The following is a 19,513-nucleotide window of genomic DNA, read 5'->3' as shown; positions in this document are numbered from 1 at the left end:
CCATGAGAGTTTCTATCAGCTGACCACTGAGAACTCAATTAGTTGCTGCCATGTGATCTGCATTACTAATTAGCCAGGGGTATAAATCTGGATTCCCAGCACAGGCAAATTGCCAGTGCATTGTTGTCTGCTGACCTATAGTGAGATCTTGTGCACTTTCCTGTCATTTTATCCCCACTCATTTTCTGATGCCATTGCTGTTCATATCCATCCGTAATTGGTGACAGCCAAATACGTACGAAACGGCAGCATTGCACAGCTCAGTCAGATCCGAGCAATTCTACCCTGTGTAAAAAAAAATAGAAAAAATAAATAATAAAAAAAAATGGCATGTGGACCACCCACATGGCAATAACCATCCTAGAGCTTATTGAACCGGTCCTGGAGAATCTGGCCCCTAATGACTAGGGTTCCCTCGTATTTTGACAATACAGCACCTGGCCAAAACAGCCACCAGGCTGATGCGACAGCCGGAGGAAACTTTTATGACTGGCCCCCTCTCCGAGTGGAGAAGTCACAGAGGAGTATGGCGTTCTTTAGAGGTGTAAATTGTTTTTATAAGGTTTACACCGGCCAGTGGATATTGTAAATTGTATATTGCTTGCTATTAAATGTAATTATTATCCATTCCAAGTGCGCTTCTTTTTTTAGACCTAATTTTAATCTGGTTTCTTTTTGCAAAGCTCTAAGTGATACATTTAATAAAGGTTCTCAAAATGAAAAGAGGTGATGTTGCCCATAGCAAAACCACATAAAAGATACACATAGCATTAACAACATACACTGCGCTAAAATAGAAAATCATTTTTAAGTTGCATTGCTTCAATAAAAAATATTTATAAGAATATAATTTGAAATCAAGAAAAGCTTAATAAATAAATATAAATGAAAAATAAACATAACATAAAAAATATAGCTCATTCATAAGCAGACATTATAAACATTGTAGTTTTGTTAGTAAGCCAATCTAGATAATTTCATGCCAGGTAGAATGAGTCCATACAATGGATTGTTTAATGCAGGGGTTCCCAAACTTTTTTGAATCATGGCGCCCTAGAGCATCAAAATATTTTCAAGGCACCCCTAGGCCAAATGCTTATCGAGAAATTCAGGAAAAAATATTAAATTAAGTGCATTGTGTTTATATGTCACAGTTATCTGGTGAGGGACAGGATTTGCTTCTGTTTGTCCACATATATTATGATTGGCAGCCACAAGCACTGGTTTTTCCTGGTATATTGGCCATAAATAATATGAATTGATATTGGTCCACCAACCCAAGGCACCCCTGCATGTGTCCTGAGGCACCCCAGGGTGCCTAGGCACACAGTGTGGGAATCACTTCCATTCAAACAGCATAGGTTATTAGTTGCTTGTTTGTTAGAGGAAAGGAGAAAGTCAATGTAGCATTTTAGCAGTGAATGAGGATTAATACAGTATAGTGTGATATAATCACCACTCCTTTACAGCAACAGTTGTAATTGATGGCTTCATGCTAGGTGCAATTAGATGTGCATGGGTGGCCACCCAATGGTGACAGCTGGATCCGCCCACAAGATGGTCCTTGCTGTAGAAAAGCTGGTACCAGAAGGTGAAAAGAGCTCTCCATCTTTTTACTTTGCATTTATATTTATTTATTAAGCTTTTCTTGATTTAAAAGTAAAATAATTTTCTATTTTAGCGCATTGCCTGTTGTTAAGACTATGGGAAGGTAAGTTGCCTCCTACATGACTATCAGTTGGCTAATACTTTAAGAATAAAACATTCAGGTGATAGGGACAGTAGACGGGATCATAGGTCCCGATTTATGATTTTGCTGGTGGGTGCTCAAGCCAAAAATATAGGGGAGTGGCTTCATGGGGAAGGGGTTGTGCCTCAAAATAATACCAATTTATATTACGTAGTACAGTTGTCTCCAATATTCAAATTATGGTAGCAGTGCCAAATACATAAATGCCCCCATAGTGCCAAGTACATAAATACCCCCTCAGTGCCAAATACATAAATGCCCCCACAGTACCCGTGCCAGCAATGAGGAAGGGGGAGTGCGGTGGGACATGGGCGTCAGGGCCACTGCTGAGCTACTCAGTTAGTTTGCACTACGCGCACAGCACGCACAGGCTGGCCTGCCTCACATCCACCTATTACTCTGCGGATGGAATACACTCTTCCCGGCATACTGTACAACTCACCTCGCAACCATAGAACCCACACCTCTCTGCTGGACATGGTCATGTCTCATCCCCCATGCTAGGAGTGATCCCTGATGTGCAGCTTGTGTAGCCTGGTTTTCAGTGGATGATGAATCTCTAAGTCTGGCAGAGCAGCGGTCACAAATTAAAAATGTTGGGTGATACTGTATGTGGCTCTCTACCCGCAGCGTCTGCTCTCCCTGCTGCTGAGTTTTCCTGCAGACAGAACTCCCTGCATGACCGCAGGACTGGTGCAATCTGTGAGGGCTATTTCATACGCTCCGGCTCCTGTCGGGCAGCGAAACCCCGCACGGCCAGGAAGCCGTGCTGCACACAGCAGTTTACAATGGTAGGGATGGCCACAGCCCGGCAGCCATCCCTTCCAGTGGTAGGATCGGGCTGCAACCGGGCCATGGCCGTTCCGTGTGAATGGACACAATTGTGTCCATTATTACCTACTGTGTGCGGCATGGCATTTAGCTGTGCGGGGTTTCGCCGTCCGGCAGGAGCGTGTGAAATAGCCCTAAGGTCCACGTGCAGTCACTGTATGGAAGAACACAGCTCAGTTCCGGCTGCAGGGGAAATTCAGCAGCAGGTAGAGAGCCACATAGCACCTGGTGCTGTGAATTTGTGACCTGCTGCGTGAAGGTCTCTGCATGGCTGTTCACTTCTCGTCTCTGCATGGCTGTTCACTTCTCTATCGGCGAAACCCTGCACGGCAAAAAGCCGTGGTGCCACACACCGTAGTTAATAATGGACACAAATGTGTCCATTCACATGGGACGGCCATGGCCCAGCCGCAGATGGATCCCACCACTGGAAGGGAGGGCTGCCGGGCTGTGGCCATCCCCACCATTGTAAACTGCTGTGTGTGGCACGGCTTCCTGGCCATGAAGGGTTTCACCACCCGGCAGGAGCCAGAGCGTGTCAAATAGCCCAGAGGGTAAGCTGCGATATGACACCTATAGCATGGGAGATGGGGGCATGTCCATTACAATAAAAAAAATAAAAATTCAGAAATAAATCCACCCCAGATTTTATTTGAAACAGGTGCTGGATGACTACCAACAGTCAAGATTCTGATGATCAGTACTCCGACTGTTTAAATACCTGACAGTTGGGACCCCGACTAACAGGGGCTATTTTCCCTTGTGGGGGTCCATGACACCCATAAAGGGAGAATAGAACCTGTGGCAAGCGAATCGAGCCACCGGGCACCCTAATGGATCAATTAGCCTGCAGTAAATATTAATGGCTGATTGAATCCAGCCCTGAATATATCCATCAGTGTATAGTGTATATTTAAAATAGATACTAGATACCATACACATAACAGGAATGCACTCAATTACACAATATAGTAGTAGAGGCTTGGTCCAATCAAAGTTCAAGGTCTGCTTTACTTTCAGGGAAGGTAGGAATGCATATAGCGTATGAGGGCAGAATTATTAAGCACAGTGTGTAGTAGACCCCTGGATATTATATATATATTTTTTTTATTTATTTATGACAGATAATTGATAATGTGCTTGTTGTGAAGTCCATTTCCTCTGTCTGGCACACAGATGTTCAATATCATTGTGAGAATACAATACCTGTCAGATTCTGCTATTTAAGCAGAGAGAAAGAACCAGGCAATAAAAAGGTACGGTATTAAGTTGAATGACCTTGAGCCTAGAAAAGTCTGTCTCTAGACCCATTTGGAAACCGAGGGTGAAATGTAATAGGATGAGAGATTCAGAAAGTGAGAGATTTGGTAAGAAATCTCCAGTTTTTTTAAAGTGGCAATCATTTACACAGCAAAACCAGTGTGATTTTGCTGTGTCAATGATTGCCACTTTAAAAAAACTGGAGATTTCTTACCAAATCTCTCACTTTCTGAATCTCTCATCCTATTACATTTCACCCCGAATGCCCATATAATGCTGTCTGAAGGGGCGTTTTGTAATTTGCAGAACAGAACTGACAGAATTTCTGTCACGTGGGTGTAATGAGAGACAAAGTTTATGGAGCACATATAGAATGTCCGTGAGCTGAACTAATGCACAGCAGTAGAGCAGGTCTCTGTAAAAGTAAACAATGTTTAAACAATGCTTTCCCAGCTACTTATAGTGGCTATTCCAGACAGTTCAGAGGTGTAGATATGTATGTAGAGTTCTAGTTTAATGCAGATACGATAACGTTATTAAAGGGAGACGTTAGATTTTTCTTTTTTATTGTAATTGCAGTGAATACACTGCAGCAATTTCTTCCCTTTGTGAAGACACCAGCAGATCTCACCTTAAGCCGCCCAGGACCTTCCCGGGGGGCATGATCGCATACGGCCCTTTTGAAGGCAATGTATGTTGCATGCAATCCCAGCCAATCCTGCACGGCTGCAGAAGAAATCCAAGAGGTTGCTTCTGCAGCTGCTACAACTCATAGGCATCACTTCAGACCAGCTGTCATTCACCTGTAATTTGTTTTTGTTTTTTTCCCCTGCGATTGATCACAGCAATTGCAGGAAAAGAACCAAAATTGCCAATGATTTGCATAGTGAATAATGGGGACCTTGAGACTTCTAAAACAATACAAGGTTGAACATGCCCCATTGAAGAAGCCAGAGAAGAGGCATGAATCAAGCAATAGTGTAACACCAAGCAGGTTCCGGCCTGTTTAAGTACTAGAAGTGATGGTTAGGAAAGGGTTGATGGTGATGAAGCCATACTGTATATGGCATAAAGAAAGTGGGCAATATAGGTCAGGAATGTTTCAGAACTATTCTACACTTGGTACATTTCGAAGTTGGTTTAGGGGTAACTCAGGCACAACTGCAACATACAGGACTACTAATGTTAACTAAATGCTCCCGGCAAGTAGTAACTGTGACAGACATTGGAATAAACAGTCAGACAATGATACTTGGCAGAGCAGCCAACTTGTTTTGTAAAAAGGTACTTAGGTATATATTCAAACAAGGTAGCTATAGATAAATTAATAGAATGGATTATTGGTCATATTTTGGCTATTTACATAAGAAATCCCATTTAAAATACACATAGCACAATAAAGCCAGTAAATAAAGTTTCTGAAGTGTCATGGTTTCCCAGTCACAAGATAAAAAGTAAAAAAGAAAGATTAATACATACACATTAGTAAAACAGATTTCAATATTAATACCGTGTGACCAAGACACTATACTATAAAGAATTATTGCCAGATTTAAAATACAAATTAAATGTTTTTTTTTTTTTACAAACTTAGGAAAATGTTGTGGCACTTGGTGACACAAATGTTAGCCTTCATTTCTATCAGTCTTGTGCTAGATCAGTGATAAGGGCCTTGACAGCCATCAGCCTCTGGCGGTCTGTGGGAGGCTGCAGCTTCTCACTCAGTGCAGTACACATTTGTTGGAATGTTGAAGTTTTTGTTCAGGTTTTATGGCTTGCTTGTTTTTTCTTTTCTTTGGATAGATACACAAATCAGACTGACACAATAATACCATATAAACGTAAAGTAAAAAAAAAAAAAAATGAATATCATAATTTTGAGGACATTAAAATGAAGGCATTTTTGTTGTCTTCAAGGTTTTCGGAAGAACCTTTACGGGAATTCTTTTTGCAGCACAGCCTGTAAATAAACCCAAGAATCTTCAATTAATAAAGTTCCAGGGACAGAGTACATCAAAAAGACTCAAATTTGGGACATTTATGAAAACATGATTGCCATAGTGTTCTGTATCTAACAGTAACACCTCATATCTTCTCACCAGTGTTCAGAAATATGCCTTAATCATTTTTAGTGATTAAGTGCTGGGGGCAATCCAATTATCCAGTCAGACAAGCAAAGCAAAATCCCCAAAAGCAGCCTGTGTTTTCAGGAGAACATGTGCATTTTAGTCAGATGATCCTAACTTTCTTTTAACCATCCAACTAATTAGTTGAATGGATAAAAAATCTGGTACTGGATGGGAGCAAATTTAATTTTTTTTAATTCAGTCATTTGCTCCCAAAATCTGAAAACGGACAACAACTGTCGCTCAGACAAGGTACTGTAGTTGAATCTGTTTGATTTAAATCAGTGGTAGCCAACTCCAGTCCTCGAGAGATACCAACAGTTCACGTTTTCTAGATCACCAAGCTGGGGCACAGGTGCACTCATTACTGACTGACACATTATAAAAGATCCACAGGTGGAGCAAATTACTTCACTTATGATTCTGTGAGGAGACCTGGAAAATGTTAACTGTTGGTAGCTCTCAAAGACTGGAGTTGGATATCCCCGATTTAAATAATTTGGCTGAATGTTGTTGTCTATTTTCCTGGGTTTGTGAACAAATTGCGGATTGTTATTTGCTCCCATACAGAACAGGATTTTCAATCCAAAGAGCTAGTTAAATGAAAGTTGGTCTAGTGTATGGCCAACATAAGATGTTATATGCCCACATGCAAACAAGATTTCATTTTGTGCTACCTCCTGTCTTTTTACACAGCATTTTTCCCCACAGAAAATTGGTTTATTTGTTACCTACAGTATGCCCTACGAGGTGACGAGCTTGGGTCCTATTAATGGGTGCCAGATGGCTGACAGACAGTCAGGATCCTGACAGTCAAACCCTGACACTCGGGGTCCCGACAGCCACCGGCTATTCTCCCTCGTAGGGGTCCACTAATGACTTTAGGGATCCTGACTGTCGGGGTCGTATACCACACCCCCTGATAACACTTCCAGGGGAAGACAGTTTATGCCTCATATAAGGATTTATATTTACACTTCAACCAAAAGAGCAAACACTTTCACATCAAGAGACAGTGCTAATGTTTATTCATTGTTATCATTTATATAAAATTGTAAGGAAAAAGGCAAATTACATGTCAATAAAAGCAGTAAAATAACTGGATAATGGGTTTTTTAAATTCTGTATACAAATGGATCTAGGGTTTAAACATAATACAGCAGGCACCAGGTTTTAGGACTGACAAGAATTTGGCTAGCTGGCAGTCACATTTTATATGGTAATACTTAGTAAGACAGAAGCAGGTTGCTTTCGCCTTAGTAGATTTAGAAATGCAATGAATACTATTTCACCAAAATCTGAGATTTTAATAATTTTGAACCCATGTCATACTGGCTTAAGTGAAATCGTTTTGCAGCGATGAGATATTGGAATCTTAGGGGGGTTTTCAGACCTGATCCAACAACTGCAAATTGCAGGTGGTGTGAATAGACTGCGCATGTGTACAGATCATGGTGCGTAAGGCCATCATGCGATAAAATCCTGCTCATTTTTTATTGCTTTAACGTAAGTTAATTGACAGAAAACCAGCATTTGGTGTGGTCTCTGGCCGTTTTATGGGAGTGTCAGGAAAAATCAGTCTTGAAAAAGTTTCCCGGTAACTAAGGAAACGAAAGCATTGACGTCATTACCTCTGGGCGTTTCAGGTCTCCTACTACTCCTCATACTACAGCTGCGTCCTGCACCTAGACGGTCTTTACATATTCTCAACCGCCGCTCCAGACAGTCTGTCTGCACGTGGGGATATACGGGCTGCCGGCCGCTGCTGGGGGAACCCCACTCGGAATTAACACTGACCACCTCCTAAGGAACCGTAGCGGCTCAGCTAAACGGCACTGGCCGTCATCAAAATGGTGAGCTAATCAAACCAGCATCTGTGTATGTGGTCCCGGGCTAAATCTATCAGTGAGCGCCCTAACTGAGAAATAAGGACTTTGCACGTATTTCTGCATACTTACTTGCTGCTGCACTTCTATTAGAACAGCTGAATACCTTCACAATTGTGTGTTTGCTCACATGATAAGAGAACTGCCATTCACTGTGCATACCCTGCAGCTCATTTGCTCATTTGTCATCGGACTCTGATAATATATATATATATATATATATACTAACAGCCTGTGGATACGTATAATAAATTATCCATACAAGCATCTACTGGATACAAATAATCAAGCCTTATTTAATTGGAGGAGACCCTAAAAACGTCCATTACTTTCATTTCTTTTAAACTTACTTTTTTTAAATGTATTTTCAACCTTTAATTGCTTATGTCTTGTGTCTTATAAATGTGTTTTTTTACTTGCTACATTTTCTTTTCATTTTATACCAGCAGTGTTATTCGGAGTATAAATTGACCTAATTTACCTAACAGCGCATGATTCACCGTCTTTTTTCTTGGTGTGTGTTTAATGTGGGCATGGCATGACCCACAGGTGATATCTGCAGCAGAGGGTAATTGAAATATCAATAAATACCTATTGTCTATATATAACTCCATTGAAGCGCCAGGTCTTTTTTGCAACGTGGAGTTTAAGATTTTTATCTGTCTCCAGCGACCCAAAAATCTTTTTACCTCAGGAAAAATGGAGGCTTGCCAAGGTGTTTTAGGGGAAGGTGTGTGACATCAGCTCTGGCCCGACTGTTTCTACTGCAGCAGCTAAGTCCAGGTCTACGCACAGACTGCACACAGTTGAACAATCATTCGATGGTGAGCAGCTTCTGTATGCATTTGCAGCTAATCGCTGATCCAGCTAATTTTGTAAGCCCTGCTAAGCAATTCACAAGCTTGCACGGGGCAGGATTTCACTTTGGCGGGGTGTACTTTGGCGATCAGGTCTGAATAACCCCCTTAGAACCATTGGTGTGATAACAAAATACTGTATATACAAAGGCCCATATGAGCATTATTCTATGAATAAATTGTACACACTGCGCTTAGTTAGCAAACTTATAGCAGGCGGGACTTTGACATGATCGCATATTGTGATTTGTGCGGTAGACATTTTTAATTTGGGAACACTGGGGATGTGTAAAATGTCCTCCAATGTACACAACAAGATTATACATATTGTATAGAAATGTATTTTACCCTTTTACAGTCTGTATCTGGTCCATAGTTTCAGGCAGAGGTTTACCAAACGTTTCTGGGAACAACAACACAAAGATTCCCATCATTACAGTCAGGCTCCCCATGAGAATGTAAGGGAGCAGCCTGTTATAAGCACCTAGATAAGAGACAGAAGAGTATATTATAATCAATACCATTATATAACATATATAACCTACAACTTCATTTAAGTACATACGAAAAACCTTTCACATGTAGCACACTAAAAACAATGTGGTAGGACAGGAAGGGGAAATTTACTTAAGGCTCTAAAAATGAAAAGAGTTGATGTTGCCCTCTGTCTATCATTTTTCTAGGAGTGCAACACAAATCACCTGCGGACACAAAAGGAGTATTCACACGTAAACACAGAAGCATAGAATTCCACGTCAGAACCACTTGGCCCATCTAATCTGCCCCTTTTGTATAACCTTTAGTATAATCTCAACCCTTTTTGATCCTTAGGCCATTGTAAAGAATGTTCATACATCTCTCCAAAGCATGTGTAAAATTGCTCTACAGTATTCAATGTGTGCCGATATATCAGACTATGGGAAATACCTGCAAACATTGAATACCCCCTTAGCCAATACCACCTCTGATGGGAGGCTATTCCACTTATCCACTACCTGTTAAATAATTTGTCCTCGAGTTCTAATACTTTGCTTCATTTGAAGTAGATCTCTCTCCTGTACTTTGTTAAAACCTCTGGTACTGTACAGTTAAAAGTTTCTAACATGTCCCCTTTGCAGATTCACTTTTTTTTTTTTTTAAAGTTGCCTGTAATGATATCAATAACAAATCGGAAGAGATATCATACAGGGCTTCATCCTACATCTGGCAGCCCTAACTTTATCCTCTCTCATGATCATGTTTTGTCTAATTAGAACATTATTAGCTGCGTAATGGAGTGTAATCTGTGGGCATATTGCAGCATGCTTCTCTGCATAACAAGTCAGCCAGGGTGAAAAGTTAGCAGCACAGCAGTCAGTCGCTAAACTAAGCTGCTGTCCCACTAGAGCAGTGGTTCCCAACCCTGGTCCTCAAGTACACCCAACAGTGCACGGTTTCCAGGTCACCCAGCAGGTGACCTCATTATTCAGACACATTTTAAAAGATCCACAGGTGGAGCTAATTATGTCACCTGTGATTCTGTGTAGAGACCTGGAAAACATGCACTGTTGGGGGTACTTGAGGACCAGGGTTGGGAACCACTGCTCTAGAGCACCGGATTACAGATTTACTACGGTTTGCAGCCATGTTTAGGAACTGCAGTCTTCACAAGTTGTCTAATGTGCAGAGAAAATGGCAAACTGCTTGTTTGTAAATATGTGACTAACGGTGCCCATACACAGTACAATTATTGTATGCAATTTGGACTAGATCGCATTGAATCCGTTGTGCAATGCAATGAGATGCAATCTAGTACAAAAAATATGTGCAGCACATACTTTGAGCTGTGCGATGGGAAGTGTGTGGGAACGTGCATATCATCGCACCCAGCAATTGTACAGTGTATGGGCACCTTAAGACTTCTACATTGTATTTACGAATAGAATGATAGCTGTGTACTAGTTAATAGTAGTGTGCTGGTGGAAACATTGAATTCCTCGCCAGGATAACCATACCTTTCCAGCAATTGCTTCATCTTATAAACTGATGTCACTTGCATTTTGTGGATCATAATGTGCACCGTATGTCCTGTGCCATATCTGCTCATTAAGAAATCCATTAGTATCTCAATTATTGAGAAGATGTAAAATATCCTCCAAGTCCACTTTAACAGTTTGTGCAAAGCTAGTAATATTCAGTCCAGAAAAGTAGTGGAAGGGAGGAACAATGACTGCCAACTACTCCTCAGCAGTACCAGGGGACTATCTGTCCAATGGTACTACTGTGCCACCTGGTCTGTGTTAGTGCTCTGCAGCAGCTGCGCAGATACAGGCTATACAGGGGCCACCAGATACAGGCTATGCAGGGGCCAGATAAAGCACAGCCATGCTGTATTTCAATTGCATCTACTCTACTCTTGAAGGAATGATCTCACCTGGTCAGTGAGAGTGTGGAGACAGAATACAATACAATAGTGCCGGCATATAGGAGTTTTCTATCAGCTTCATTCTTATGCATAGTTTTGACATCTGTTTCCTGGCTACAGCTATCATTAGTAACTGCAGTAAAAATATCCATCCATCTGATCCATGCCATAAACAAGGATTTTGGACTACATGCAATACATACGTTCTGTACATGGTAACCACACATTTGCCACAAAAAAAGTCCATATCTCAAGATCCTACTTGCCACAGTGGATGCTTTGTGCCATGCATGCGCAGGCCACGTTTGTTATGCATGTGCAATCTCAAGAAAATCGTAACAATCATCCTTTTGACCTTGTCGGACTAAGAATCAGGCCTGGTAAGTGTGCGGAGGATCAGTAGCAGCACATTATGCTTACAGATAGGGAACAGATACACAATACGTGCATATGCTACACATGGGTGAATATTCACATTATCTGTGCATTCTCTTTGGGAATATATATGCCCAATTTACACCCAACTCTCTGTAATATAGGAGTACAGAGTGGATTTTACAGAAAGAGCATTAGAACTTTGATTGTGGTGATTTGATGGTTGTTTATACTTTTATACTATTATTACATTACTAATTTCCCAGTACTAACTGCAATAAGAACATATCCTGTAACTAGAACAGAATTGCTGTTCTGGCTTCTCTATAGCACATTATTATTTTAGAGGCTTCTTTCACATTATTGCTTTAGCAGTGTACACAGACATAATATTGTCATAGCAATGGCTATAGCAGCTAGCGTGAGTGTGCAGGTGGCCTTGGGTTCAGGAAAAGCTTTCTACATTCCTGTCTCTGCTTGTATATTTATGTATTCAGACAGATATGGAATTTGGCAGATAAGCCACTTGTTATATTATAGAAGTAAGAACCCTCTTACTGGGTCCAGACGTCCTGACTCTCCTTGAGCAGCCGCAGCTCCCTGGTGGAAGGGTCTTCTGCAAACTTTTCAGTGCCAGAGTATCAGACTTACTTCCTGATCGTCAGTGTCTGTCCTACTGGAACTCCACCTATATACTTGATTGTGTTCTGATTGCATTTTTCTGACCATTCTACTTGTCTTCTCCTTTGTACTGGTGCTTGTTATCTCCTTGTTCTAGCTCCCCCCTGGTACTCCCTTTGCCACCTGGTCTGGACCTATTTCTGAAGACCACTCTTCAGTATACCTCACAACCTCCACTTTGGTTTCTCCTGAGTTCAACAGTGACACACAATATAAACCCAGTCAGAGGGCCGTGTCCTGTGTATGGAGTGCAACGAAGCCCAAACTCCATTGCAGGGGCCCGAAGCAAAGATCACCAGTTAGACTCCACATCGCTGATCTGGGTCTACACCATTCCTAAAAGTTTGGCCAACAACTATCTTATCCCAGCGAAAGCTATCTCATAACTCTGTCAGGGGACTGGGTAGATTGCAGTGAAAGGATGCAAATGGAAATAATCTGGGAACTGGAAATGAGTGGTGAACCTCTTATTTGGGACATATTACAGGAATATTATAAAATTGTAATGTAAATGTGAAACTTTCACCATGCAGATCAGGGGTGGGGGAACATTCGGCCATCCAGCTGTTCATGAACTACACATTCCAGAATGCTTTTCTACAGTTTTAGCATGGCCAAATAGCAAAACTGTCGCAGTGCATGCTGGGATGTGTAGTTCAACAACAGCTGGAGAGCCAAAAGGTTCCCAATCCCTGATGTAGATTGTAGCAATTAAATAAAGAGCTGGATTTCACAAAGAGACTCACCGAGATACACAAAGTATGGAGAGATGACGCTTCCGATTCGAGAAGACATAGAACCGACTCCCACACCCATGTTCCTGATCACTGTGGGGTAAAGTTCAGCTGTGTATACGTAAGCCATGGAAAAAGCTGCTGTAACACCAAGTTTCCCCACCATTACTAGAAAGGTGGACAAGATATGCAGATCTAGAAAGAAAAAAAAAAATGATTGATCATTGGTGATCATCATGATTTTATTGTACAAAAAAAAATAAAGGTTATATATAGTTTACTTTCTAATATAAAATAACGGTACTTCTGTACTTTCACGGCGTCAGCATGGCGCCGCGCGTCAGAGTCCCCTTGCGGGGCTTGCTTCGCTCGCCCACGCTGCGGGCTCGGTGGCTCGCTACGCTCGCCATGCTAATTAAAATCAACTCCATGCCAACATGGATAGTGAAGGTATGAACTATCCATGTTGGCATGGCGTTAACTCCGTTTATTTAACTTAATTAGTGGCGAGCGTAACCCGGAAGTACGCGCGTCGCCATGCTGGCGCCGTGAAAGTAAAGAAGTACCAAAATAACTTATATATCCAGTGCTATCTAGTGGACTGATATTATGGAGACCATGATCTGACAAAACCTGCACTAGAGGCTATGTTGCCTGCATAAATAGTAGACAGCAACAAAACCCAGAGGGCAGGATGTACCAACCACTTGTGGCTCACCCTGCCACCGGTTGTGACAATGCTAATTGCATATGTACTATGTGTTCCTGCCCGCACTGGAACCGCGCAGGATGTACTAATTAAGAATACAGTAAAAAGCCTGTTTCCTGGGTTTTTCTACATTTCCAAATGTAGGAAAGTCCTGCCGCTGTTCTCCAGCACAGGGGGATAACGCCAGCTCTATCTGGTGTTACCCGATAGAAGCCTATGGGCTTCTCTCCACATCGCTTTGTGGGGATCAGACACCGATCCCTTTCCAGAATGTCTCTGCATTTGCAAAGGGATTCCCAGGTTACAGCCCGAGAAGACCAGCGGCCATTGGAAAGGGCAGCTCTTATTGGGAGATCTGCCCTTTGTGTTGCTAATTGCATATATTAGTACTTATGCTCTTAGCATTGTGGCGACAGGTGGCGGGATGTACCACAAGTGGTTGGTACATCCTGTCCTGAATGAGCAAAGGTGTGACAATAAATATTACCTTCAGGTACCAGCTGGATGAAAAGCAGCACAATGCCACCTAGCAGCATAGTTGAGCACATCGAATAGCGCCTTGGTACAAATCGAAGAAGCTGCCATGCTATGATATATGACGGAACTTCAATGGCGGCCAGAAGGAAACAGTTAAGGAATGGATCCCCATTTAAATTTGGGGTGTTTAAGGAAACACCAAAATACCCTATGGAGACAATCATCCTGCAAGAAAAATTATATAATCAATCATGATGAAAACTGTTTTTCTATTCACAAATACTAAAGATAACGTGTACGGAGGTCACTGGATGTCTGGAAGGTAATATTATATATATATATATATATATATATATATATATATATATATATATATATATATATATATATATATATATATATATATATTCCGTTAGGAGTTTACCGATTTACTATATATTAATATTGGACAAATGAAGAATAAACATGTATATAATTATGTACATCTTTAGTGATTACTGCCTACATCACATTCCACCTACAGTTTTTGTGCTTCAACCTTGTTCAAAATGTCCTCACCTCTCTACCACACTTGTTACCTACTACTAGGTTGTCACAGACATAGCCTGCCTTCAAAACAAAGGATTTATTAAAAATGGTTATACAGCTTCAAACAACTTCAATTAGGGTTACCCATTATGGAATAAACTGCTTTAAGTATCCTTGTATACTTTATGTATTCCTTATGCCGCCCATACACGTCCCGATGCAGGCGTGCGTTCTCTGCTTAACTAGCATCCATCACATCACATTGCATGCCTTGTGCATGCCTTGTGCATAAAATGCGATGCAATGTGATGAAAACTAAGTAGAAAAAGTATGTGCAGCACATACTTTATGGACTGTGCGATGAGGTGCCGCGGGAGCGCGCACCCCAAAGCACACATCGCACAGCCCGCATCGGGACGTGTATGGCCACCTTTAGTATTTACAAAGCATACCCATTAAAAAAAAAAATGTTATGGTATAGAAAATCAGAAAATCTACAAAATCCAGGTCGACAGTCACTAGGTCAACCACTAATGGTCGACAATGACTACAGGTCAACACTTATGAATGGTCAGCAAACCCAAGGTCAACAAGATCAAAAGGTCGACGGGAGGAGTTTTTCACATTTTAATGTCTATTTCGACATGGACACCATATAAGAATACTGCGTCCCCTCACTGCATTTGCCATGCTTCAGGCATAGTGCCTCACTGCGCTTGCCCACTTTTATATTCTCCCTCTATGCCCATGTGGATAGTTTAGTATGAACCAAGGCTGTCTGCACACAAAAAAACATGAAAAATGTGTCGGACCTGACCATGTCGACTTAAAGCTTGTGTCAACCTTCTGTCAATGTTGACCATGCTTAGGTTTCGGCTTACCACTATTGACCTAGTGACTTGTGGTTGATTCAGGGACCGGATACCACAAAAATAAAATCCGTGTTTGGCATTACAATCCCTGACTTCACACACAAATTAAGGTCCTGCTTCCTCTCATCACAAAGTAGCAACCTCTTGTCCTCCCTCAGTAGCAGTTTATTGTCCTCCCTCAGTACCAGCCTCCTGTCCTCCCTCAGTAGCAGCCTCCTGTCCTCCCTCAGTAGCAGTCTCCTGTCCTCCCTCAGTAGCAGTCTCCTGTCCTCCCTCAGTAGCAGCTTACCATTCTCCCTCAGTAGCAGCGTCCGGTCCTCCCTCAGTAGCAGCCTCCGGTCCTTCACCAGTAGCAGCTTACCGTCCTCCCTCAGTAGCAGCTTGCTGTCCTCCCTCAGTAGCAGCTTACCGTCCTCCCTCAGTAGCAGCTTACCCTCCTCCCTCAGTAGCAGCTTACCCTCCTCCCTCACTAGCAGCTTACCGTCCTCCCTCACTAGCAGCTTACCGTCCTCCCTCAGTAGCAGTTTACCGTCCTCCCTCAGTTGCAGCTTACCGTCCTCCCTCAGTAGCAGCTTACCATTCTCCCTCAGTAGCAGCTTACCAGCCTCCCTCAATAGCAGCCTCCTGCTCAGTGAGCCCTGACCAGTTAAAATTGTAGCCAATCCCAATGTGCTGAAAGGTAGTATAGATTTAGCTATTGTATTGTAAACAACAAACATGATAGAGGAAACCTACCTGTAGGACTTCTTTTGTGGAATTATAAAGTCTCTGACAGGGCAAAGGCTTATGATATCCAGGAAGAACTATGGGAAGAACTTCTGTCTGCTCACTGATGTGGTTGACCAATTCTTATTTGGCTTTAAAAGGTCTTTCCAATCCGGTAACATTTCTTCCAAAAACAGACATGATTGCTCTGATCCGGTCCCCATAACCTACTCCTCTAGATCATGCATGGTGCAAAAAGTCTAACTGCAGCTTTTCTTGAGACTATGGCACTGCACAGACTTGTTCCACTCTTGCAGATAAGCTCCTGCTTGAGACACGGCTTTCCCATGTACCTGATGAAGGCCCCAGGTGGTGGTACTGATGCTGTTAGGCTGCCATATTCATACCAAGGTCCATTGGACCTCACTGCTTGTATAGTTGATAAGCAGTATAAGGACCTCCTCTGTTAATGGCCAAATGCCTGTACTGTTCTGTCCTGTTGAACACCTCACAGTGTGCTGCTTATTGATCCCAAAAAACTGGTGAGGATGGGGATGATTATGGAGGCTGCAATATGAGGGCCCAAACTAGCCATGCTCCCTCCTGCAGAAAAAAAAGCCCCATGGGTTGCATACCCAGTCTGCGAGGTGAAAACAGAACTGTGATCTGGAAGTGACCAGTCATGTGGTGCACAGGCCTTCTGCTTCCCCGTCGAACTGAATACCTATCCAGTACCAAACACACACACACACTCTCTCTCTCTAGTAATCTGGCCCAGGTGCACTTCCCATGTGGCGTATTCCCCCATGTATAACCAGCAGAGCAGGGGTTAAACAGAAACAGATTACAGACACGGATGTCACAGTAGCAGCAGCAATGATTCAAGCTTTATTCAGGCTGAAGACGAGCAATAAAGCCCAAAACATTTCTGCTACTGTGACCTCAATGTCTGTGTAATCTGTTTGTGCTTAAGCCCCACGAGTTCCTCTCTGTCCGTTATATATAAATACACACACACACACACACACACACACACACACACACACACACACACACACACACACACACCAGTTGTCATTATTTAAAAATAAAGAACAGACTCAAAATAGATTATAACATTGCAAATATAGGATAGCAGCCAGAGATCATCATACTTAAGAACAAACAAAATACAACAGAATAGATGGTGCCATATAAAACCATTTTCATAATTTGTAGATTAGAAGCAAACACTGCAAATGTAAATAATAGATCAAAGGTTGGCGAGATCTATGTCAATGTGGAGTCCCAACGTAGATAGGGTTTTTAACTTGTAAAACCAAAATGTCTCTCTTTGTGCCATCTTTCTTTGTTTATCACCTCATCTTAATATTTAACTATGGGATTGATGATTGTCACAGGTTTTGTAAAACTTTTTATTACAGCATCACATAATATACATCACGTGTATTTTAATTCTAAACAATACGTTGAAAACGACCATTACATTCACAACAGCTCAAAAATGACCATTGTTTTCAATATCATATCACGTTTAATCATGACAGAATCGAATCAATCTGTAAATCATATAATAAATCAATAATCCCCTGTATCAGGAGCACTGGAAGCCTAGAGTCCAAAGGAGCCCCCTAATAACAATCTAGTCTCATACCATTCTGTATACTTTAGGTAGTGCATGATTCTCGTTGAAAATCTAATGGCAATGTAATATATCTCGCACGAATCGCTAAATTTTGACAGTTTTTTAGTGTTTAAAGTTTTCTCCAGCCAATCCATTTTTAATATATGTCCCAATTTCCCCTTAAAAAGTGTTAATGAGGGCGTATTAAGATGGATCAATGACTGTAAAAAAAATCCATATATACTGTATTTGCTGGCGTATAAGACTACTTTTTCCCCCTGAAAAACATGCCTCCGAGTGGGAGGGTCGTCTTATACGCCGGGTGCACTTATATATCAAACTCTATATTTTGAGTGGAAATGTTGAGGGGGGGGGGGGGGGGGTCGTCTTATACGCAGGCAAATACGGTAGTTTTAATTCTTCAATCTTTGCTTGTTTTTTTTTTAACTAATAACCAGATGCCATGTCATTTTTGTGTCTTGAGTGTCTGACATAGTTACAGTCTATGTAAGCTAAAAAAAATATCCATGGGACCTTTGTTCTGTAGAGATTTGTATGTGCCATTATGAAGGCTGAGGATTCATGTCTTTTGTGTTTTCTCTGTTGGTTTTTTTGCTTTCCCATAGGTAAGAAAATCTGTACCTTAGAGGAATATTCGATCTTTATCTATTTATTGCTTGATATTTCATTGGTACAGCAGAATTGGAGTTTGAGTCAATTTGATGATTTCTGTTATTTTAATGAATGTTGTTAAATTCAGATGTCCTGTCATTAATGTGTTATTTGGTTTGCTACCATTTTTCAGCTGTTTTCCTGTGTTCTGTTCTCTGGCATAGCATAGATCTCATAGATGGTGAATAAAAAACATTCAGCGATTCTCTAAATCTATGCCTGTAAGCAGTTTCTTCTTGCACTGTAGGAAATTATACATGTAGAGATGGGCAAAATGGTTCATTAAACGGAGCCGGGACCCGTCGAATCTCTCAGTGAAAAGGATACGGATCTTTTAGACAGGTCCTCGACTCACTTTTTAAAAAAAGGGGGGAATATACATGACCGAGTAAAACCACTGATCGATGGCTGGGTGCAGAATCGCTATCGATGGTTGCCACCGATGGCCATCCCAGGCAGCAGCAGCAGCTAATCTTTCTATCACTTGTAGTCAAAACACTGTACTCAGTCTCCAGAGGTAGTACATCTCAGCTGCCACAGGTGGCAGCCCTGAGATCAAGAAAATGCATTGTAATGGATAACGAAACTGAAACGGATCACCTTTTTGGGATCGGCGGCTCACTCGTTCTTGAATGGGATCCATTCAAAAGATGCGGTTTGTTCGCGAACGACCCATCTCTACTGTACAACAGTATTTTGCCAAGGGGTACTCATTAAGTGCATTTCTTTTTGGCTAGCCAAAAACAGCAATGTTTAAGCTGGCATTTTAGTTCATGACTTTCCCTTTTTTTGGGTGGGAAACAAATTGGCATGGGCAAAAAACATACGCAAAACTGGTCGAAACCATTCCTAAATTTAAGTAAAAGTGGTCAAAAACACATGGATCTGCTGTAAATTCAAATGTAAATTCAACCTTAACATGCAGAAAAGCTCAAACTTTTCAGCTGTCTACTAGTTTGCCACCAAATTGAATACCCCTTAGACTCTTGGGACTTGCTTAACTTCCATATACTATTGGAGTA

At 41.6% G+C, this 19,513-nt stretch overlaps 1 protein-coding gene across 1 annotated transcript in view; it reads right to left on the bottom strand.

Moving 5' to 3' along the window:
* Positions 1 to 5,092: 5,092 nt before the first annotated feature.
* Positions 5,093 to 19,513, bottom strand: part of LOC146074096 (solute carrier family 22 member 4-like) — a 99,021-nt gene continuing 84,600 nt past the window's right edge. Inside the window, exons 7-10 of the mRNA XM_083181838.1 lie at positions 14,101 to 14,315; positions 12,917 to 13,099; positions 9,059 to 9,194; positions 5,093 to 5,801 (exon numbers count right to left, since the gene is read on the bottom strand). Of these exons, the coding sequence (XP_083037964.1) occupies positions 5,711 to 5,801; positions 9,059 to 9,194; positions 12,917 to 13,099; positions 14,101 to 14,315 (625 nt within the window). The 3' untranslated portion in view covers positions 5,093 to 5,710. The remainder of the gene's footprint in view (positions 5,802 to 9,058; positions 9,195 to 12,916; positions 13,100 to 14,100; positions 14,316 to 19,513) is intronic.

The sequence above is a fragment of the Crinia signifera genome, chromosome 4 (genome assembly GCF_055691185.1).
Source record: "Crinia signifera chromosome 4, ASM5569118v1, whole genome shotgun sequence".
In the NCBI taxonomy this organism is placed as follows: Eukaryota; Metazoa; Chordata; class Amphibia; order Anura; family Myobatrachidae; genus Crinia; species Crinia signifera.
Note: the sequence above shows the minus strand (reverse complement) of the source record. Positions and strands in the feature narration are given on the sequence as shown.